This window comes from Strigops habroptila, chromosome 12 (assembly GCF_004027225.2).
Source record: "Strigops habroptila isolate Jane chromosome 12, bStrHab1.2.pri, whole genome shotgun sequence".
NCBI classification, from domain to species: domain Eukaryota; kingdom Metazoa; phylum Chordata; class Aves; order Psittaciformes; family Psittacidae; genus Strigops; species Strigops habroptila.
Genome location: NC_044288.2, coordinates 25,151,791 through 25,174,872, shown reverse-complemented (window position 1 = coordinate 25,174,872; position 23,082 = coordinate 25,151,791). Strand labels below are relative to the sequence as shown.

Sequence of the window (23,082 nt, the reverse complement as noted above, 5' to 3'; positions counted from 1 at the left end):
TGGCAGCTCCTGGTGGGCACGTCCCCGCGCTGCTCTGGCACTCAGCAGCGGCAGACGTGCCGCAGGACAGACTGCTGAGGTCCTGGCTCCCGTCCCACGGCCGCCGTGCCGAGAGCAGCTGGCTCACCAGAGCAGCCTTGGCATCCCTCACTGGGCTGCTTCCTGCTGGGAGAGACCACGGCACCTGCCCTTCACCAGCTGCTGCCCCCAGCCCCACCACTGAAACTGCCCGTTGACGCTGGCGGGGGGCAGCAGCAGCAGAAATCCACCCGCAGTGCCCTGGTTTTGCTATCCAGTGTCATTTTACATAGGAAAAACCACATCCAAAAGGTTAGTAACATACTGCATGTTGGCAAAACTAAATGCTGCTCCCCTTGCCCTGGGCTACGCACATGCTGCCACCCCGGTGGTGCCTGTGCAGCTCTGGTCACAGCGGTGCTTGGCCTCCTTGTTTGATGTGGTATGCTGATGGCACCGCGGTGTTTTTACAGCTCCAGAGAATTGCTGGTACCAGTGCACATGGACACGTATCCTTTTACAAGCCTACACAAGTGCAATGTGTAGCATTGCACCAAAACAGTGCAAGCTGTTCCCGCAGCAAAAGGCCCTTGTCACACTTGATAAGGACAAGCTCTGGCTGTGCTGTGTCCTGCCACCTCGCAGCGCGGGCTGTAGGTGACTCTGGGTTTGGGAGGCACAAGCCACGCTGGCAGGAATGTGAAAGTTCATGTTTTCAGGTCAGGAAGGCGGAGTGCTGTGGCAGCGCTGTGGCAGCACTGTGGCAGCTCTGTGGCTGGTTAGCTGGAAAGCGACCAGGAGGAACCTGCTTATAGGACAAGGTCTCCCTAACTTCTGAACAAACAATGGGACAAAGAAAAGCAATTGATACCAAACCAATAGATATTGCTGTCTTACGTGTTCTCCATGACAGGCCAATGGAATCATAGAATGGTTTGGGTTGGAAAGGACTTTAAGACCATCCAGTTCCAACCCCCTCCCATGGGCAGGGACTTCTCACCCTAGACCATGTCACCCAAGGCTCTGCCCAACCTGGCCTTGAACACTGCCAGGGATGGGGCATTCACCACTTCCCTGGGCAACCTGTGCCAGGGCCTCACCACCCTCACAGTAAAGAACTTCTTCCTTGTATCTAACCTGAACTTCCCCTGTTTCAGTTTCAACCTATCACCCCTTGTCCTATCACTACAGTCCCTAATGAAGAGTCCCTCCCCACCACCCTTGTAGCCCCATTCAGATACTGTGAGCTGCTCTGACAGGTCTCCAGGCAGCTTCTCTTCCCCAGGCTGAACAGCCTCAATGTTCTCAGCCTGTAAAGTGTTAAAACTTGTGTTTTTTATAACTGAGCCTGTTTGGCCCATTCCACACTCGCAGCGGCAGAGCCAGGCTGGCTGCCGAGGGCAGGCCTGCCCCGACACTGCTGAGAGCTCAGCGCTGGTGCCACGGCCTCGGGCACCGGGCGGCTGGGGGGCACCACTGACAAGAGCTGCTGATGCTCCATGAGGACAGCCAAGCACCAGGGCACTGTCACAGGGGCTCACGCTGACATCAGGCACTCACACCATGAGAGCAGCTCCAGCTGCGCTCGGGTGTTCTTCCATTTGGGTTAAGCAGCTCCCAATAATTGCAGGGTAGAAAACACACATTCAGCTCCTGGTGTATGTTGCAAGGGACGTCCACACAGTCGGGGAAGGCAGAGGCCTGATCTTCCAGCAGTGTCAAGGGAAGATTGCAGTGCAGTGCTTCCAGCAGGCACATAAGGGTCTAATAAAACAAGAGATAAGGGTTGTTTGGGCGGAAAAAAACACAGTACAGAAAAAAACCACACAACAAATCACTGTTTTGTTTGTAGGTGAAAAAAATCTCAAAGCACCCAAAGGTCATAGTTAGGAATTTATTCCCTCGCTGCAGCTTGTTTGCTGAAAGATAAAGATCTTTGGTGCAGGTGTACAAAGTGCCAAGGATCGTGAAGGCAATACAGAGTAAGCTTGTGGCTAAGTGACATCCTCATGGCAGCCCTGACAGCCCTGGGAGTCACAAAGACTGTCCCTATCACTGGAGTTCTGTGACACATCCCGTTCTTCTGAGGCAGAGCTCAGCTAGGGAGGACTTCCCTGCCTTCGGGGTTACTGCTGCTGCCGTGCTAGAGGCAGCCTCACCTGTGGCAGTGGATGGCCTGAACATTGGTTCTGGTGTAAATATTGACCCATGGCTTGGCAAGCCCTGGTTCAGCAGTGGCTGGGGGCTGTCCCACAGACCCTGTTTCACAAACAGCCCTGTGCAACCGCCCCACCACACTCTCACTGCCAGCTCCTGATTACAGCACACTGCTTCTGAACAGAACAACCCAAAACTGCACAGCAAAGGATGGGGAAAAAAAATATTTCAGGCCTGGCAGGTTGTTGTTCAAATGCTCAGTGATGCAGTTGTAGTTCAAAGAGCATCTGGTCAGGGCAAGCCTGAGACCTCCTGTGTCCTCCAGTGCCTCACAAGGTGGTCCAGGCCTGGCGGCTGGGGAGGGGTGGATGGGGACAGTCCTACAGGCTTGCTGCTGCATGTGCTCTTGTATTTCCACAAGCCTCGCAGTGGCTGAGGCTTCCCAAGGCTGTAGCTTCCAGCCTCGCCCCCAGCCTCTTGCATTGACTTTTCAATCTTGTTTTAGCTGCCATGTGACCTCACGTAATTTTACCCTATATACTTACAAAAGCAAGTAATATATTTACTACTTAATAAACACAATGTGGGGGATTCTGCTCAATGTTTTCAGTGCTTAGGGTAGCATAAAGAGCTGCCTTGTGTTTACTAATGCTGCTCATGATAAACAGCATGGCAAAGGCAGCTTGAAATTTAACATTAGAAATCCAGCATCCGCTGCCTGAGGCTTTCATAAAAGGATGAATTAAACTTTCCCCTTTGTCAGAAACCTTTATTTAGTTTGATTAGCTTATGAACAGCAGGTCTTCAACCTCCCCACACTGATATTCCAGCTGCCCTTTTCATTGTATTTAGTTTTAAAACTTCTTTCTCGATGTCTCTTTCTCTTCTACTCTCTGCTGCCTTTGACACAGCCCATGCAGAAGCCTGCGTGGTTTCAGTCAGTTTGTTTGCTTCACTGTGCAAGTGCAGGTGGTGGTGGGTCATGCTGCAACCCAGGATGATGGGATAAAAGCAAAAATAAGCACATCCTAAAGGAGAGATCAGAGGCTGGGTGGTTTGTCTGGGGAAGCGGCAATATTGCCTATGCACAGCTGTGTTTGAGCGGCCAGAGCTGGCAGTAAGGGTGAGAACTGTAGGGACAGGAGCTTCCTAATGCTTTGTTAAGGTGCTGCCACCAAAGCCAGCCACCAACAGGACTGTGACCTCCTCGCTCAGGACCCACAAAGCTTTCTGAGCCTGCTTTCCTGGCTCCTGCTGCTACATTTTATGTTTCTGCTTCTACAATGAGCTTGGGAGTCAGATATAAGAGGTTTTTTACACTAGAGGACCTCAGGTATGATCAAGAATATTTGCTAACAACTACTTCAACATCTTATTTCCTGCACAGACACCTAAGAATGTATGAAGCTATAAACAGAAAACATAACAAAAACTAAAATGTGGGTTTGTCTTTAGCCCAGCAGGATGGTTGTAGCTCTCCCAGTACACTCTGGGGGACTGCTGAAATCCCCTGGGCTTTGATCGGTGCTCCAGCTCTGCTCCTCAGTAATGTGTGGTGGGAAACAGGCGGAAAAATAAAACTCCCAGAAAGCAGGACCTGAATTGTAGCCTAAAGGGACAAAATATCTCTGAGCTTTGTTTTCTGTACAACAAAGTCAAAGAGCTAAGCAGTGCTGTCAGATCACTAAGGATGTGCCCATGTAGCAAACCTGACCTGAGTAGCATCTCCCTATGTGGATGCACTTTGTGAGAGTGATCAGCACATTTCCTAAGGAGCAAGACCCATTGTGAAACTGTTCCAGACAATGCTCGATGGGGCATAGTTAACTAGGGACATGGTAGTGGCTTGCCAAGGCTGGCTTAACAGTTGGACTTGATGATCTTGATGGGCTTTTCCAACCTGAACAGTTCTATGATTCTATAGCCTCTTCTTTCACAGACTAGGCATGGATCTCTCACAACCCTTTTGTGAGAGGCCAAAACACAGCAGAAATCCAGCCTGCAGATTTCCTGGGGTAGGAGGAAACCCAGGCTATTTAGCAGAGACCTTGCTAGGCAAACCCGAAACTCTCAGCATCCCTCACATCTTCCCTCGGCTACACGACACTGTGTGTGAGGATGCACTGTACCAAACACTGGTGCCTACAGGACAAAAAGACAGATGCTTTGGCTGGAACAAGGGGTGCCAGGAGCGGTGGGACTCGGGGCAAGACGCAGGCAATACCTGCCAATACCTCAATACCTGCCAGAGAAGGCTCCACCCTCCAGCAATGGGTCTTTTAAGGAGCAGTTTGAAAGAAAACAATGAAGTGGCTTTGCCACTGTTTACAAAAAGATCCTTTCATGTTGGGACTAGAAAGTACAGCAGGTTGTGTGCATTCTTCCCTGCCTCCTGAGCACCTCTGCTCTTCCCGCCGGGCTGGAAACAGCTTCGGGAAGTGGGAAGGCTTTGGGTTATCTCCAAAATGCAATGTTCCACCTTTCCACAAGTGGTTTAACTTTTTCTTAAACAACTAAAATGCCATTTGGAAACTGAAAAAAAAATTTACATGCCGTTCAGGGATGGGCAAGGTGGGAAGAGGCTTTCTGGAAAGATGAGGTAACCCACCACAGAAACAATATGATTGCTTCAAGCTGAACAGTGCTGGAGGTTTTAGCCAAAATGTGGTATTTCAGGTAAATGTAATTGTTCCCTGGCAATTGAATTTACACCCATTTGTCCTCCTATGTCAGTTCAGATACCTTAAGATATTGGCTAGGACACCAATATTGTGCTCTAGAAGCTTTTGACATTTGTGTTTTTGTTGTTCACAGTCTATTAAGAATAGAGCTATTAAGAACAGACTATTCTACTAAGAATAGTCTATTAAGAATAGTTTAACTATAAAAATAAAGACTTTTGAATGTATTAGGAAAATATCCCAAATAGCAAGCAAGCAGCTTCTCTGAAACAGAAATCACCAGCAGAAAATGGCTGCTCTTGTTCCTGGATAATGTGTCACCCGGCCTGCTGCGGGCTCTGCAGAGCTGGATGGACCATGGGACGGGATGTGCAGCACATGAGGTCATGCTGGAGACGTTGACCCCAGGGCAAAGAGAAAAAAGAGGTTTCTACAGACTTTGCTCTCTGCTCTGTTCTTCCTTTTCACAGAGGTAAGAGCTTACCTCGGAACCAAACCTTCCCTTTCTTTGCTCATGAGAAAACAATCACCTGTTTGTTTATTGCTTTACAGTTCAAACAGACTCTGATAACACTGAATTCTTTTGTTGTGAGTATAAGTGGTAAAAGGGAGGAAGTTACCACATGCGCATTCCTGATTACATTCATAAATTCATATGGTTCAACGAGACGGCTTTTTATACCCAGTTAAAAAATAAAGAGGAGTTTAAAACCAAGATCTTTCGACCTGAGTCAGAACTACCTGCAAATATTTTCCAAGGTATTTATTTCAAAAGCAATTCTCTTTAAACAAATTACACAATGGCTTTTTTTCATAAACACAGTAGATGACATCTGGAAAAGGGAAGTATTTGGTCAGCTTCTTCACAACCTTTCTCTGTATGATCTATGCACGTTTTGAAAACATGAAAAAACACTTTAAAATTAAACATGCCTTTTGGAAGTATCTCTGTGCTTGAACATAAGACCACAAATACAGCAACACGAAAAAACACGTTCATTTGTTACCACTTCATAATTCACTTCTTCTCTTGTAATATTTTAAACTGTTTGTTGTTGCTGATTTTTTTCTGTTCTTACAGATCCCCTTTTTAAATGTCTTCAGTACTTTGCTGAGTGTTTTACAAAGAGAGAAACCCCATTATCCATGAGATTAAAAGCAGTAAGGAGAAAACGATGGCCGCAGGGAGTAGCCCAGTGCCCCACAGAAATCCATTGCACACCGCTGGCGCCGGCCCAGGCTCCCGGCAGTGCTGGTGTCTGCTCGCTGGAGCGGCACTGCTCCCAGTGCTCCTAGCCTTTGCTTCCAAAAGAAACCCAAGCTTCATTTTGAGCTGTGGGCAGATACACTAGTTATTCCCTTATTCTTGCTTTTTTATTAATTCAAAACTCTTCTATATGGTCCTGTTATAAAAGCAATACATTCAGTGGACCCCTCCAAGCCTGGTTTCAGATAAAATGGGGTTAAATCGGGCTATTTTCCAAATGCCTCACTTTCAGTTTTACTTGTCTTCATTTTCTTCCCTGCTCAACCACTTCATCAGCCAACTGCTACTGCATTCTGCTTCGGCCTCTGGAGATTTAGCAGTTCTGACTCTCAGCAGGTTGTCAGAAAGCCTGAAAGAAGTTATCTTACCCTCAAAATCTGGCACAAAAATGAGATGTTATCTCTAATTGTCTTTCTCGATTTTACTTTCCTTCTCCAGCCCATCGGGGCTCCCCTCTTCCCATCCTCCAGCTTCCCTTTCCACCCCTGTGCTTGGCAGGGATCCCCGCTCCATTCTGCTGTTTCAATAGCTGAGCTCTACAACACTTCTTCCTTTTCCCCCACCCTTGTCAGCCGGAGCCCGGCACCGGCCGGTGCTCCCCGGGGAAATGCCACCTCACATAAAGCTCCCCTCATTGCCCGTGTTAGCGCATGGCCTGGCCATGGCGTGAGCTTGTGTGGTGACATCTTGTCACGGGCAGTCTGTTCAAGCCTACATTACAGAAATTAAACCAAGCCTAAATTACAGGGAAACAGAGCTGGTGAAGGGCACCGGAGCTGGTGCAGGGTCCGGAGCACAAGTGTGATGAGGAACGGCTGAGGGACCTGGGGGGGTTTAGTCTGGAGAAGAGAAGGCTCAGGGGGGACCTTATCGCTCTCTGCAACTGCCTGACAGGAGGATGGAGCCAGGAGGGGGCTGGTCTCTGCTCCCAGGGAACAAGGGATGGGACAACAGGAAACGGCCTCAGGCTGCACCAGGGGAGGACATGGGTTAGTGGTGGCCTTGGCAGTGCTGGGGTAATGGTTGGACCGGCTGACCTTAAAGCTCTTTTCCAACCCGGCCGATTCTATGATTCTATAAAAGCTGGGGGCAGAAGACCGGGGTGGGCATGTCCTCACAGCTCCTTCCAAACAGCACCCAGCTGCGCCACGGCCGTGCTGAGGTGCCGGGGGCAGCCCCTGCTCTGGGCAGGGCAATGCGCAGCGTAGGCACCACCACGCACCCTCTGGGCTCTGCCCCGTCCCGGGGCTGACGCAGCGGCCACAGCCCGTGTTCAGCGCCCTGTGCCCCCCACGCGCCATGACCCCGCCCCGCCCCGCCCGCAGCTGCACCACCCTCCCCGCCGCCAGGGGGCGCGCTCGGGCGCGCGGCGGCGGGGCGGGACGGAGCCTCCAGGAGCCGGCGGTGTGGGGCGGGGCCGCCGCGGGACTCGCCGGGGCAGCAGGAAATGGACGCGTGAGGGGCCGGGCGGGCCGGGGCTCCCCCCGCAGCGCTCACCGGGGCCGCCACCGCCCAACCCGCACCGGCCCCGCCCCAGCGCGGCCCCGCCTCGGCCCGGCCCCACTGAGTCCGGCCCGCCTCAGCCCGGCCCGCCTCAGCCGGCGCCCCGCCCCGCCGCGGGCCCGGCATGTGAGGCTGCCCGGTGGCGGCGGCTCTCTGCGCGGCTGGGCCGGCGCGGCCCCCGCACCGCTCCTCGCTGCCCGCAGGAGGGGAGGCCCGGCCCGGCCCGGCCCTGCCCCGGGGCCGGCCCCCGCCCCGTAGTGGGGCGGTGGATGGGGCAGCGCGGCCGGCGCTGGGGACGATGCCGCGGAAGGAGCTGCCGCTGCCCGAGGGCTGGGAGGAGGCGCGGGACTACGACGGGAAAGTGTACTACATCGACCACGGCAGCCGCACCACCAGCTGGGTGGACCCCCGCGACAGGTGGGCGGCGGCGGGAGGGGACGTCCGGCGCCCTCCTCGCCCGCTCCCGGGGCCGGGTGCCGGTCAGGAGGGTGCCCGCGGCTTCGCAGCGCGAACCCCCCTCGCTCCCAAGTTGCCTGGCCGGTAACTGCTGCCGTGCCTCGGCCCCAGCCGGGCTCCGCGGGAGCGGCGGGCAGGGCAGGGCTGGGCTGTTCGGGTACCCGCGGCCCTGGCAGGGCGCTAGGCACCTGCCCGCTGCTCGGGCGGGGAGGGACGGAGGGAGCTCGGCGAGTTTTCCGGTGGTTCCGTGCTCTCACCTGCCTCCCCGCCTCCTCTCCCGTCTCCAGACACGTTGCGGCTCTGCCCCGCGCGGTGCCCGTAGCGCGAGTGTAGCGCCGCTGGCAGCGCTGCCGCCTGAGCCGCGCGGGGCTGCGAGCCCGCCCCGGGCACCCCACGAGAGCGGCGCTGCGGTGGGGAGGGGCTGACAAGGCGCGGTGAGGGGGGTGTCGTGGGATGTGTCCTGCAGCGTGGCCCACCTCTGCAGGCAGCTCTTGGTGAGCGTGGCGAAGACGGAGGACGCGGGCTTCAGGGTGTGTTTCTGGTCGCCCCTGCCTGCCTCCTGCTTCCCAGCAGTCTCTTGCTCCGAGGAGCTCAAAGGAGCTCTTTCCCTATTTTTCTCTCTTTAAAAAGTAAGAGAAACAGAAAACTGTCTACTGTTCAAGACCCAGGTCATTTTCCCAGGCATACTCTGTGTTAGCATGCTCTGGTTCCATGCTGCATGCGGGAAGCTCAGCTACAGGATCACGGCTGAAATCACAAGTTTCTAAATTTCACATTTAGTGCTCTGTTAGCTGAAGTTCCCAGACACAGCAACTCCAAAATCTGTGTCGATGAGCTGGAAATTCCAACTATTGGAATATACAGTTGGTGATAAATTTTACACCTTCCCCAGTGTGACAGTGGGCATTCCCCTTGTATGGGGCAGCTACTGTGATTCCTGAGTTTGGTTTCCTTTCTTCCATCAGTCCCTCAAAGGGGCTTCCATGCTTGGTGGGGTGTCAGTACTTTGCCTCTCTGCAGTTCTACTTGGATGTGTTTTTGTTAAGCGGGGAAGTGAATGATTGTCCAGTTTTACAAATGTCAATGAGTGTTCTGCATTCCAGGAATAATCCTTGTGTGTACTGTACACAAATGTAACCTGCTGCTGGCCAGAGGCTTGGAACTTGTTTTGGGGCGTTTGTTTCAGGAATGTGGTTGAGAAGGGCTGGTAAAATAGTTGTTCCAAGGTGTGTTTTGTAACCTTCCTGAAAGTCAGTACAGGCTGAAATCAGGAATGCTTTCCTGGCATCTTGGTTTTGTTACAGAGAATGAAGACAAGTGACAAATCTAATAGGCCTAATACTGGCTCATAAAAATTCTTGTGTGTTCTTGGTTCATGATTCAGAAATGACAGGAATTACTAAATGGTGCCTTATTTACACGTGTGCTGAGCTGTTGCAGAACCATTACCACTCATCGCTGGTAAGGGAGAACATTCAAACCCATACTGATATATGACCTGTTTGTTGTACACATAGAAATACACCTTGAACACACGTTGCCCTGAGAGCTTTGCTTCTGAGTCACCTTCCAGTGGAGATACCAAGAAAACAAGCTGGGTTGGACATTCCCCTGGAACTCCTCAAGGCTTTGAAGCATGTATTGGTCCCACACTAACACCTGTGACGTGACACAACACTTGCCCATCATGTGGGGGACCGTGTGCTTGTATGAGTTGAAACCCTGCTCTGACATAGAGGAAAGAAGTTTCTCTTGCACCTAATGCCTGCTGTCTATGAAAACCAGCTAACGGGGAGCTTCTGATCAGCTCAAGTCATGAGGTGACTGCTCCCTGCAGTAGTGAGCTTGGGTTTACACACTGATTGTGGAACTTTCAGTGTGTTTTAAATGTAGGCCTTGCCTTTTACAACTCAGCTTTAAAACTGCTGCAGCTGAGAGGCTGGTCTGTGTGTTTGCTACAGTGCTTTCTGTGTGCTGTGCTTACACATGCTGTCTTTTACCCTGTGAAAAGTAATAGATATTAGGAAACGTGGCTGTTAATCTACAGGAGGGATGTGGAGGAAGATGTATGGGCTAGGGCTTGCTCTGAACCCAGCTGCTTCTCAGTGGGACTGTGCCTTTGTAATACCTGGTCAGTTTACTCAGGGAACAACAACTGGTAGCTAAAGATAGGACACACACAGGTTTTAAACCTTCTCTAAATCTTTCAATCCAGCTTAATTTAGTGGAAATAAACATGAGCAGGGATACTGTCTAGCTTCAGGGCATGGGCTTGCCTGTTATTCTTGTGACAGCAGCTGGTGTTAGGTTTGTGGTCATGCTGAGGTTGGGTTCATGGGCTGCTGGGAAGCCTGGCTGCGGGCATGCAAGGGAGCCTGCAGCAGGGAAGGGGATGCAGGGGTGAGGTGGGACCTCAGCTGGTCTTGGACTGTGGGATCCAAAGCTGGGCTGGTGGGTTTCCAGGCTTGGTGTAACACACACCACCAGTCCTGGAGGTGGGCTGTTGGTAAGAGGGGCCATTAGCCTTTGCCAGCAGGAAGTCACTGGCACGTGGTGGCATCTCGCTCTCTTGTAAAGCTGGCTCGAGTGATGTTCAGATGCCTGAAGCCTTGACTGAAGCTGCTGCATGTCAAAGCACTTTTACCTCATAATGCTTAAGGGTATAGTAGCTTTCAGGGCAGTGCTGGAAACCTGTGCAACTAAAGCATTTGGGGCAATCAGCTAAAATTAAATCATTTGAAGAATTTTGTGATTTCACTGTTACTGTTCCTGTGGGATGGTGTAACAAAAAAGAATCGCGTTACCTTGCAAAGGAATTCAGGTTAAAAAGCTGTAAGGCAGTTCTAGTGACCAGGTGGGAAAACAAAACAGCCCTGCTGTGGTTTGCCTTGTGTAAAAGGAAGCTGGTGTAGCTGACTACTTTGTAGATTTGCTAGTGTAATCAGAGATCAAACCTTACTGAGCTAGGGGAAGAAGTTTGTTATTCCCGGTGTTAAAAGCAAGCATGATCTTTGAGGTATGCACCAGTACATACCTTCTGGTAAAACATGCCACAGAGATGTCCCAGTGGCTTTCTTAGCAGCGAGGGTGTGACTGCGCCGTAACTGCTGTGCTGATGACCAAACAGCATGCAAGGAGGGTGTCTCTAAAGGTTAGCACCAGCTGCTGCTGCTTCTTAAACATCAGCATGAACAACAGTGAAACAACAAAGTGCCCCACAGGAGATTTCTGCTTTCAGCAGACATGAGGGTTAGAGGTGGGTTCTGGTGGGTGCGCTGTCCTTGGGTTCTTTACATTACTCTCCTTCAAACAGTCCTGGAAGAGGATGGGTTTTTTCACTGCTCCTTGACTTTCATCCCAGAAGCTTTCTGGTTGCACTGAAAATCTGGAGATGCCTGGTAACCTGTCCCACTCTCCACTGTTCGTGTTCTTGTTCTCTTCCTACTGCCATGGTGGCATAAGGAATTGTTTCTAGGTTATTTTAGATGGAGCTGACTGAACTTGTTATTTTACCCCATTCACTGGCCTCCCATTGAGGGTGAAAGCTAGTGAAATAGGAGCACTCCTTGTTCAAGTTTGGTGAAGCTACGGAACAGCAGCAGATGTTTTCAGGTTTGGAGGCTGAAGTGCCTCAGTTGATGCCCTTCATTTCTTGAAGGCTCTTCCTGGTGTACAGGACTGGAGATGTTTCTTAAATGAAATCCCAGATTCTGCAGTTGCTCCTTGAAATCCCTTCCTACTCCTTATGGAGGTTCTTCCAATCTGAACGTCCAAAGTAGAGCTTTGGTAAAGAGAATTAGGGAAGAGATTTGCCAATGTTTAGGGCCATTATGTGCCAGTTTATGTATTGTCACATGCAGAAGACCATGTCTATTTAAAATAGGGCCACCGATTTACTCAGGAGGGTTCAGGATTGCTGAGCCTGAGGATCTTGCTGAAGAAGAGCTTGGCATGTCATATAGTGAGCATAACCATCTAGCCATGCCCCTCTGGGTCTGCCTTCTGGACTTGATGTGAAATACTGCTGAGTATTTCATCTCCTCTGCGGTGTTCTGATCTTGAAGCTTTGCATCCCCACTCTGCTCTGTACACTTGGTCTCCAAACTTCCTGTAGTCAAGATTTAGAAATGTGAATGTCAGGCTAAAATTCCCTGTGTAACTGTCCACTACGTGGATTATTTGCCTACAGCGCAGCTCTAATCACTGGAATAAAGCTAAACATAGCTAACTTCAGTGTGGGAGTTCTCCAGAATAGAAGGACTAGAAGAAGGGAGGGTGATGAAAAGCTGCAGGAATAAAAGGAGCTGTGCTTTCCTGTGGGTGAAAATCAGTAAGCAGGAGAAGAGAGGAGAGTTCTCGAAGATGGAGCATTTCTCTTCCCTAAGACTTTCTTTCATCGCCAGCAGCAGTGTGGGTCATGCGGCTGAAGGCTGTGAGTTTGATGCCTGCCATTGCCTTTCCTTACTGATAGCTAGCCAAACACGCTGTTACATGTGAACTGCTGCTTTCTCATCTTTACATTCCCCAAAATAGCTGATTATTTCATAAAGCACAGGCAGTTCAGTGTGTGCCCAGAGAAGCTGGTGAGAACCATTTTCCATGAGCGCACAGTGTGACAGGAGCACAGTCCTTACAGTCACCTCACAGTCACCTCAGTGCCATCTCTGGAACGGGTGTCTTCGTGTGTAGGACTTGAGCTGTTCTTACAACTTGATTTCACAGTAAATGAAAATGAAGTGGTTTATCTAAGTGCTCATGTACAGTGAGAGAGACAAGGACAGCAAGTAAGATTGTAGTGACATTTGAATTTTATTTAATTTAGTAATATCGAGAGTCTTCCAAGATGCATTAACACAGGCTGCCCCTGGAGCTGGAAAAAGTGGATTGGAGCTGTAATCAGTCAGTCCTCTTCAGTTATGAGAAATCAATGGTTTTTCATAGAATCACCGAATCAGTGGGGTTGGAAAAGACCTTTAAGCTCATCCAGCCCAACTGTTCCCCAGCACTGCCAAGGCCACCACTAACCCATGGCACTGAGGCCTCGGCTACACGGGGTGTGAACGCTTGCAGGGACGGTGACTCCAGCACTGCCCTGGGCAGCCTGTTCCAATGCCTGAGCACCCTTTGGGGAAGGAATTGTTCCTCATCTCCATCTAAACCTCCGCTGGTGCAGCTTGAGGCCGTTTCCTCTTGTCCCATCCCTTGTTCCTTGGGAGCAGAGACCAGCCCCCTCCTGGCTCCATCCTCCTGTCAGGCAGTTGCAGAGAGCGATAAGGTCTCCCCTGAGCCTTCTCTTCTCCAGACTAAACCCCCCAGGTCCCTCAGCCGTTCCTCCTCACACTTGTGCTCCAGGCCCTGCACCAGCTCCGGTGCCCTTCTCTGGCCCCGCTCCCCTGAGACTGGACCTTTCCCCATGAGGCTGGTGGTACGGTGTGTTGATGGCTTTGGAGCCTGCAGGGGCTGCTTCAGAGCCAGCGTGCTTCCTCCCTCGGGTAAACTGGCTTCCAGCTGGGAAGGGTGTCTGGAAACAACAGGTAGGATGCTTTGTAACAAGGCCATGGCTGCTAAAGGTGTGGTACACACACGTGTGTAGTGACAGAGGACGTTAGCAGTGCTTTCAGAACTACTCAAAGCACTATTTTATCTTGCTTCCCTATGGAACATGAAAAAAAACCTGTGAAGCTTTTTAAAGCTCAGCAGCTTTTTAATGCATCTTGGGGAATTCCGCATCTTAAAAGATCAGAATTGCTTTTGAAGAAATTTCTGTAAGTCACATTGTTTAGAAGTATGTAGGTTGAGCTCCATCTTCTGCTCTGGCAAGGTCATCTTGCTCAGAAGAGCAGACCTTTCATTTTGCCTCAAAAACTGATGGCTTGTGAAGTCAGTGACACTGCTACGGACTGGAAACTCATTTGGCAAGGGGATCAGCAATTTCATCTCTATGTAGGCCATGTATTTTCATATCAAAGCAGTTGTCTTCATCTCCATCCAGTGGAATGGCAGGAAACTGTCTGGTAAATCCCAGAAGATGTGGGTATGGCCAGTGAGGGGTGGCTGCTGCGTTGGTGGCCTGGGGTGGGTGCTCGGTGGTGTTGCTAACGGGGCACCTTGAGCTGCTGCTGCTGCCACAGTAAAATCCTGTGTCAGTGCAGGGAGCACGGCCCAGGACCTGCTCTGGATGAAAACTGCTATTTTGCTCTCTTGTTCCAGGCTGTGTCTGTTGTGCAGAAGCCTGCGCGGGCACAGCCGGGCTGAGCGCGAGGCTGGGAGGTGCGGGAATGGGGCTGGCTCTAGTGGCAACCCGGGAATGCTGCTGCGGGTGCACTTGGGAAGCTGTCCCCAGGCACTTGACCTGGTCAGGCTGTGCCAGCCCAGCTGAGGTGTTCCAGAGCTGGAGGTGTATAGCTTTGCCCTCTGACTCCTGACTGGATTTTCACCCGCTGGAGCCCGGGTGCAGCCAGTGGTGGGGTAGGGCATTTCCTAAAGGTACAATTTGCACTGGTGTCTTCATAGCTAGCACAGTTACAGGAAGATGCGTTTGCAACAAGCTTTTCCGTGTCTGATTTAAATTCTTCTAGTTTGTGCCAGAAAACTTATTGGAAGACATGGAAAGACTTGTCCAAAAAACTTTAATGAAGTAACTTGTACCTGAAGCAGTGGTGTGTGCTGGGTGGCTGGGGCTGGCACTGGCACTGGGCGGCCACACTGGGCTCTTACCTCAGTTACTGGAGAAATCTATTAGTAACTGAGTGATCCATATTCTGTGCTCCTGAAGGTGGCTGCATGCTGCCAGAGCCAGGCTTGTGCTCTGCTCAGGGTGCTGTGGAGCATCACCACCCCACAGCACGTTCCTGCTTGCCTTACAGAGACCCTGCTGGCCTGCCAGCACTGGAATGCGCTGGGCTCGGTTGTATCAAACTGGAGAACTTCAAGGGTCTCTAAAAAGGGTGAAATCGTACAGCCGGCTTGGGAAAGCCTGGCTGATGTTCCTCCTGTGCAGGGCTGCTGCCTGCACCTGCTGGCCCTGTGCCCCCTCAGCAGGAGCAGTGCTAGCCGAATGAATGCAGGAGGGTGGCAGCAGCTGGGCAGAGTCAGGCGGAGGTGTGTACACCACCGCTGCACACACATGTGTGAGAGATATGTAGATCGACCACTTCCTTGGAGACAAATACTTCTTATGCTGGCTGGTTGCCATTCCCGAGACCTTTTCAGTAAGGTGAAGTGCTTGGCTTATGGTAATGAGGACTTAGCTTCAACTGCTCAAATAAACCCCCGAGTTCTTGTTCCCAGAGCCTAAGGTTACTGCTCCCCCCTCCTTTTTAAGCTACATGCATTTATAATTGGCTGAACAAACAACAGACAAAACTGCTCCCAATAGAATAATAACTGCTTTTCACTGCCACTCATCCAGTCAAGTGACATCTGGAAGACTCTCTGGGTAGTCACAGGAGGTTTGGTGTGTAACAGGAAGATGCAGAGAAGCCAAATCGTACAGCTGTCAGTGTTCTCTGACTCTTCATGCTTTTGGATGGGTTCTGCTGGCTTGGCTTGTGCTCTGTTTGTACTGGTACTCACGGCTTCCACCCCAGCCACAATGTTCTGCAACAGAAGTACCCACCACATTTAAAAAGCAGATGAATTGCTTTCTCAGTCTTACCGAGGTGCTGTGGGGATTAATTAGTTCTGACAAAGTGCTTTCTGGCTGGGATGTCAAGCTGATGTTTCAGGACTAATGGTATTGTTCAGTGAAACTCTTTAGTTCTCCTCAAATGCCTAATCGCTCTTGTAGAAGAATTTACTCAGTGAAGGAAAGCTTTATTGATTTAAAGCATGCAATAAACAGCATTGATTTGCAAGACGCAGCCATTCATATCTGCTCTCTGCAGAGCTGAGATGGAAGGTGGGAATTAAAGTTATTGTCCCCACATAACTATTTTGAACTGTGACCCTGCAACAACTTGCAAATTTCTCCTATGTGGCTTGCAGCTGCCTTAATAGCCTTGTACCGAGAGCAGGGGCAGCCCCCTGCCAAGGAGAGGACTCTTGTTTCATGCCTCAGCCCTACCACAGGATGGCCTGCAGAGGAGCAGCAGTGGCCAAAACAGTCTTCTGGACCCTTAGAGCAGCCCATGAAGACGTAGGTAGCCTCAGAACTGCCCTATAACGCTGTGCTGGTGGGTAACTTGCAGGGGATTTCGCTAGTGCCAGGCACAAGTTGTGATCTCGTGTGGCAGCTGAGCCTCTGCAGCTGCCAGCAGACAGGCTGGTGCCCAGCCGCACGGGCTGTCCCCTTGCCATGCAGCCCCCCGGCCATGGGCCCTGCGGCACGTCCTGCCAGGGGCTTGGGCAGGTTGGCACCGGCAATCTCTTAGACCATGGCAACCATTGCACTGGCCCCTGAGTGAATGGGGAGTCATGCTGCTGACAGCTTCATCCTGGATGCCTGAAGTTCTCATAGTTGGACTGTTTGAAAGATTGAGTATGTTTTGGAGCTGCTTATCCACATTATCTCAAAGGGAATTTGGGTGGGGATGATAATGGAAAGTATTTGACTGTCACATGTGATGCAGCTCTGAAAATTATCCAGTCTGTTTCCTGTGAAGTATCTGGGGATGGTGGCCTCTCTTGGGTGGTGCCGGGGCAGTCAGCCTGCTCCAGGCTGCAGCGAAGCTCATAGTAACCCCTTTGGGAGGTAGAGTTTATCATACTCATGTGGTAGCCTTGCTGTGAGCTGCTGAAGTGCCAGGGAGAAGATGTGGTGTGGGTGCGAGTGGGGCAGCACCCCAGGAATGGGGTGGGAATGGGGCAGTGGCTGTCCTGCGCTGGCAGGGCAGGGTGGGCATTGCAGCAGTGCTCCTGGGTGCTGCTGGCGCTGAGGAGATGCTCAGCCTGTGTGCTGCCTGGTGCACGCGGGCTGGTGAGGATTGCTGTGTGCGCTGCATCTCACGTCACTGGTGTGGATGTGACAGTTGTGCTGCAGCAGTGCTCCCAGGGGAAGGTCCATGCTCAGGTAGTGATGCTGCTCTGGTTTCTAACTGTTAAGATTGTGGCAGTGCTCTTTAGACAGCCTTCAGCTGTGCAGCCCCGACCTTTGTTCACCAGAGTGCCACTTCTGCTCCTCAGCCATCTGATGTGACTTTGGTTCAGCCCGCTGGTTCCTGCTGTTTGGATGAGAAGAGAGGGGCTCAGCTACCCTTCTTTAGAAGGTCTCTGCTGCAGCTTCTGTGTTCTTCCTAGGATTTCTCCAGATGTTCCCTGTGACTAGTAGAGTGATGCTAATGATGCAGCTTCATGGGCTGCTGCAGCTCTGAATGAATTCCTGTCTAGCAGGGATGGAAACTTTTCTCAAGGGAGAACTTCCTATGAAAAGGAAGTATTTTTTAAGGCAAAATGGTGAGGCTTATCTAAATCAGGCTGACCTGTTCTGTATATAGCATTCCAGATGAGCTTTTCAGATTGAATTTGTTTTAAGAAAATAATAATTAAAAAATTCTTCATATGAAAACCATTTTTGTGTTGCAGTTTTTGGCATGGGGAAATCAAATCAGCACTTGAACAGACTGTTTTGTTGGAGCATGTATGTGGTGATGCTCGTTTATTGGATTAGCAGTGTGTGTTAATCCTGCAGAGAACAAGGAAGCTAAACTCTCCTGTTGAGCATCTTAGTGAACATTTCTCACCGTCTGATCTCTCTCCAGTTATCAGTTCACCCACTTGTTGGGGTTTTTCTGGAATTCCTTGAGGTTATCTCCACATCCAGCTAACCTAAAGAGCCTGTCAGCCAGCCAGGAGCAAGCCAGGCTTGCTGTTTGTCTTATGTCACTACTAAGTATTTCACACCACAAGATCTAAGCATCAAAGTTCAACAATCTGTTGCCTTGGTGTGTCACTGACTATTCAGTTCTTACCTGGACACACATGTGAGGCTTTGGGCTATTTAACAGCTAGTTCCTCAAAAGTAAGTTTTCCAATATTCAAGATATAGGCAGATTTGCCTGGTGAAGAGATTTCTTTACAGTCCTCAGCATAAGACAGTTATTCTGTCTTATTTTAACCCATATGTGCAGGAGGGTGAAATGTCAGGGCTGCTGCCATGGCCCCTGGCTTTCTGTGGCACTTCCTAACCATCCGGTTTGTTTGCTTTTTCAGTTTGAATGTAGATGCTTCCAGGTTTAACTTCGGTCTAGTCTGTCAAATAGCAAAGTGGTATCTTTTCAGTTGTCATGGCCTGTAGTTCTGAATAAAGGTAGTTACATTGTCTCATGTCATCATAAGCTATTGTATGGCACTGCTAGTTTCTTATGCAGCTGGCTCACTACTAGTTCAGTTTAGAAGGTATCTGCCATTCTGTAATCATAGAATGGTTTGGGTTGGGAGAGACCTTAAAGCTCATCCAGTTCCAACCCCCTGCCACGGGCAGGGACACCTTCCACTAGAGCAGGTTGCTCCAAGCCCCTGTGTCCAACCTGGCTTTGAACACTGCCATGGTCTATGCTTGATGCTAAGGGAGGCATAACCCAAATGTAAGTACTTAAAACACATGTTGTTTGCTTGCCTGGGATCTTCTACCCCTTGGGCACTACTCTTCCTTCTGAGGATTTCTTCTTAAGGAAAAGAATGTGTGGGGGCCAGGGGAGGGTGTGGGGCAGAGGAACCTGGCTTGGCCACCTACAAAACGGTTGCATGGGTAAAAATCTCAGTTTGAGGAGCCAAATTTGCAATTGAACTGGTCAGAGTCCTCCACTCAGGCTTGTTTCCACCCAGCCTTTCACAAGTCGCTCTTGTCCCTATAGCAAATGTCCTGTGTTGAGTTTTCTCATCTTTATTCTCCATTTGTGCAGCCGTCTGTAGTTAATATCCATAGTGCTTCCTGGTTTATTTTCTATCTGCTTCCCAGATACAGTTCTGAAAGTTGTGTTGCATCTTCAGTAGCTCTGATGGGCTGATGGTCCCTTCATGTGTGGTCACTATGGGTTTTGAGCCCAGTGCTGTGACGGTTGTTCCTTCCCATCAGGAACAGATTCCTTGGTTGCTGGAGGAAGACATGACTGCAGCTGAACATGCTGAGTTCACAGCCTGGTTTAGATGTGTGACACAGGGACTTCTTGGGGGTGGGAAGGGTTGGGCTTGTGTCAGGCCATGTCCCATTGTGTCTCGTGGCTGCTGGCAGAGCCCCTGTGCTCTCGACCACAAGGCAGCAAGATGGGGCTGGGACGTGACGGCTGCTCCCGTGCTCTGAATAGAGCCAAGTGACACCACGTCCTTGGAAGAGGGAGGCAGCTGGTGCAGGCAGCTCCCTGGGGCTGAGGGGTTTGCTGTGGAGTAACAACCATGAGAACAGGCCAGGTGGTAACTCATACCTGTCGTCCTTCTGCTAGGAGGTCTGCTTGGGGCACTCGTTCCTGATGGAGTGCTGCATGGTGGTGTTGCTTTGCAATCACATTTATTACAGAATAGATTTGCAAACTAAATCATTTTAACAATGACCTTTAAAGGCATCATTGTTTGAATGACTTCCTGGGAACAGCTGGGCACGTGTGCGCAAAATCTCTCGGAATGACAGTAGTGTCTCTTACTGAAAGTATTGAAGATGGGCTGAAATGCTGCTTTGCTCCAGCTGCTTCATGCCCAGCCCGGATACCTGAGGAAAGCTGTAGGGAATAATGGAGCAGTTAAGGAATTTATAGTAAGAGTCTTACTGTTTCTGTTGCTTCCTAGGTGCTTATGGAGGGTTTACTTCCCCTTAGCTGGTGTTTTTTGCAGTTGAAGGCAGGCTGTTGACCTGTCATTCCCTGCCTTTGTGTTCCCAGCTCTGATGCTCAGAGCATTCTCCTTTTCCAGTGATTGTTGCTTCTCCTTTCTCTCGCCCAAGCTGCGTAACACTGCTGCGTAGTTCTCTTATGGCCATGCTTGCAGGCTCTGCAAAGCCTTTCATAAAGTAAGCTTTTTGCCTGATGAGAGAAGGAGGTTTAGAGTTTAGAGGTTTTTAGAATTTAGAAATACACTGTGGATAATAGATTCCAAAAATGCAAATTTGTTTAAGCAACTCTTTAAAAAGGAGGGAGGGAGGAAGGAATTGCAGATTAAAACCTGTGTTTATATATACACGTAGAAGCTGGAGGCAAAGCAATCCATTCATAAATACACAATAGGATTTATGTCATGGGGAGAAGTGCTACATGCATATTCATGTGTCATTTGCAAATCCTTTAGCGATTAAATACTTTACTCCAAACTCTACAACTAAATAACCTTCTTGTTGAAATGGGATGTCCAAAGGCTCTAATGCTTCTCCAGTGGAGAGGAAAGGCTGGCTGGTGTAATAGATCTGATACTCTCATTTTCAGTCTATTAAAAGATTTTTGGTGTGCTTTGGGCATTATTTTATTAGGATAATCAGCAAGTCTTGAACAAAATGTGTGGAGACTTGCAAGAAATATTGTAACTCTTAGCATGCTAAGAGAAGCAAATAGGCTTGGAAACTTGTTTTTCTCAGCTGATTTGAATGTCAAACACCTTTATCTAAACTTTCCTATCCTGTAGGTAAGGAAAGAGGCAAATGGGTAAGAAAGCTTGGAGTGCTGATGCCTGAAAGTAGCCTTTGTACAAGTGAAGTGCCTTCAAAGGATGCAGCCTCAGCTCTTCATGTAACACTAAAAAATGAATGTGAATGCACTGTTGCTGCTGCTTTTGGTTTTCAAAAGCTTTAAAGTGTTACAGACAAAGTATACGCCTTCCAGCGATAGGAATGGGGGAAAACACTGCTCTAGAACAACTGTTCCTGCCGCTTGGGTGGCTGTGTGGTGAGTGCTCCGTGGCAGTGCAGCGCTGCTGGGCATGGTGGGGTGATGCCCTTCGATCGGTGACTGAATGAGCCTCTGCAATAGGATGACAGCTGAGTTCAGTGTATGCCTCCAGTGCCACTGTGTTAAGATGAGGTTGGGACTTACCATGCTCTGTGCCTGCCCGTGCCTTCCTTGGGTCCTTTCACAGCTGGAATTAGCAGGTCTTTGTGCTCTCCGGGGCCCCTGCCTGTGCAGCAGACTGAGGCCAGGTAGCACTGCACTCTGTGGGCTGGGTGTTGCTGTATTGCTATGCCAGTTACTGAAGAACCGTATTTTTGGGGAGTTAAAGTTCTCAGTTCTTAAAATTGGACCTAAGCATGTTCAGTTACATCAACATAAATTCCCTATCTGGGAATTTCCCTTTGGGAAAGCTGTGGTTTATTCTTTCATCTGGACCATCACAAAGTGTTGCTGCGTTCTCTCCTAGTGTTCCTGATGGGTCATTTTGGAATTGCTCCTTTTTGAGCAATTGAGCTTTATGAGCTATTCCTGCTTTGCACAGCAGTTCCGTGTTGGGAAGAATATAAAGTACATCCGCACTGGATGGGGAAAGCCAGCAAAGTTCTCGTGTTCTTTCTTCCCCACTGAGGTTAGCCCCTCTTTGAAAGCTGTGTGGTCTGATTTAGCTTTCCTGCTCCTGTTTTGTAACAGCCCACTGCTGGGATGCTTGATTGAACTGAACAAGAGAACAGGGCAGAGCACTCAATTCACTAAGGACTGGATATGCATTTTTGTGGCTGTAACAAATTGCCCTTTCAGTCCTGTTCTCTTGTTGTTCTCATTTGGTCACAGGTAGGCTGTGCTCCCTGGTGATCAGAGCCCTGCATTGCTTGTCGCTGTCTCGTGTGGTGATCGGGGGGGTGCATGTAGCAGAGGTGATGTCCCTTTGGTGCCTGGGGGCTCTGCTGTACAAAGCTGAGCTCAGCTGATCTGAAATCATGTTTCCAGGTAACTGTGAAAAGTTGCTTTTACAATGAGCACTGAGAGTTTGTTGTTGTCTGCCATGTCACAGCACAGTGTGCCTGAGCTATGGCTAGTCACATAAGGGGATGAGAAAGCAGTACTGGATACCTGAAGAATATGAATTGGTTTAGAAAGGACAAAATTGGGGTAAACAAACCCAGTCTGTCTTAAACTGACCCAAGTGGGTGACTTGGCTTTATATGATGGACACTACCACCCTCATAGCAGCCTTCCAGTGTCTGAAGGGGGCTGCAAGGATGCTGGAGAGGGACTCTTCATCAGGGACTGTAGCGATAGGACAAGGGGTGATGGGTTCAAACTTAAAAAGGGGAATTTCAGGTTAAATCTAAGGCAGAAGCTCTTCCCTGTGAGGGTGGTGAGGTGCTGGCACAGGTTCTCCAAAGAAGTGGTGAATGCTCCATCCCTGGCGGTGTTCAAGGCCAGGTTGGGCAGAGCCTTGGGTGACATGGTCTAGGGTGAGGTGTCCCTGCCCATGGCAGGGGGCTGGAACTGGATGAGCTTCCGACACTAACTAGTCTGAGATTCTGTAACGCTTTTCCCATTAAGCAGTTGAGATGCAGACAGGGCAATGGCTGATGTGTGAGGCGTGATGTTTCTGATTACTGCGAGGCTGTATGAGCTGGTTTTATGCCAACATCTTGTATTATATATTAATGAGGGAAAATATAAGAGATTAATTTCTTAACGAACTTGTCTTTTTAAATGAGCACTGCTCAGGGGAAGGCTGGATGGGATGTGAATTTCATTCTTCTCACCCTGCATTTTAGTAACCAGAAGAATTTGCCTCTGGATCCCTCTCACAAGAGTGCAGTGGAACATTGCTTGTAGTATCGTCACCACTTGTGCATTTGCTGGTGAAAAAGGCTTTGCCCTAGAGCTTGGCTGTGGCTGAAGTGCACCATTTAATCCTGCCCTCTTGTGCTGCTGGAGGTCTGGCTGTCGGCTGCGCAGGCTGAGGAGCCGCTGACCTTCCTGCCATGGAAGTGGCTGCTCTCATCCCGGGTGCACATCCGTCTCCTCCCTGAACTGGCTGGCACACAGAAAACTGCTCCCTGCTTTCCTGGCACAGTTTCTGCTGCTGCAGTAAGCTGAAGTGGCCCAAGGACTGTCCTTTGCAGCAGTGACCTGTTGGGTGGCAGTGGCTTCCCTGGAAGCCTTGGCTTGCTCCTGA

The 23,082-nt window shown here is 50.0% G+C and overlaps 1 protein-coding gene and 1 long non-coding RNA gene across 3 annotated transcripts in view; one reads left to right on the top strand and one right to left on the bottom strand.

The window, feature by feature from the left end:
- Positions 1–331: 331 nt before the first annotated feature.
- Positions 332–8,488, bottom strand: LOC115615535. The gene is made up of 2 exons (XR_003994078.1): positions 8,340–8,488; positions 332–1,782 (listed from the first exon to the last, which is right to left on the bottom strand). It is a non-coding gene; the product is annotated as an uncharacterized LOC115615535 (long non-coding RNA).
- The window catches only part of WWC1 (WW and C2 domain containing 1), a 71,653-nt gene continuing 56,102 nt past the window's right edge, over positions 7,532–23,082 (top strand). The window contains exon 1 of one of the 2 annotated variants that reach the window (XM_030503776.1): positions 7,532–8,043. In XM_030503776.1, the coding sequence (XP_030359636.1) occupies positions 7,925–8,043 (119 nt within the window). In that variant the 5' untranslated portion in view covers positions 7,532–7,924. The remainder of the gene's footprint in view (positions 8,044–23,082) is intronic. The other variant, XM_030503778.1, reaches the window with a different exon arrangement.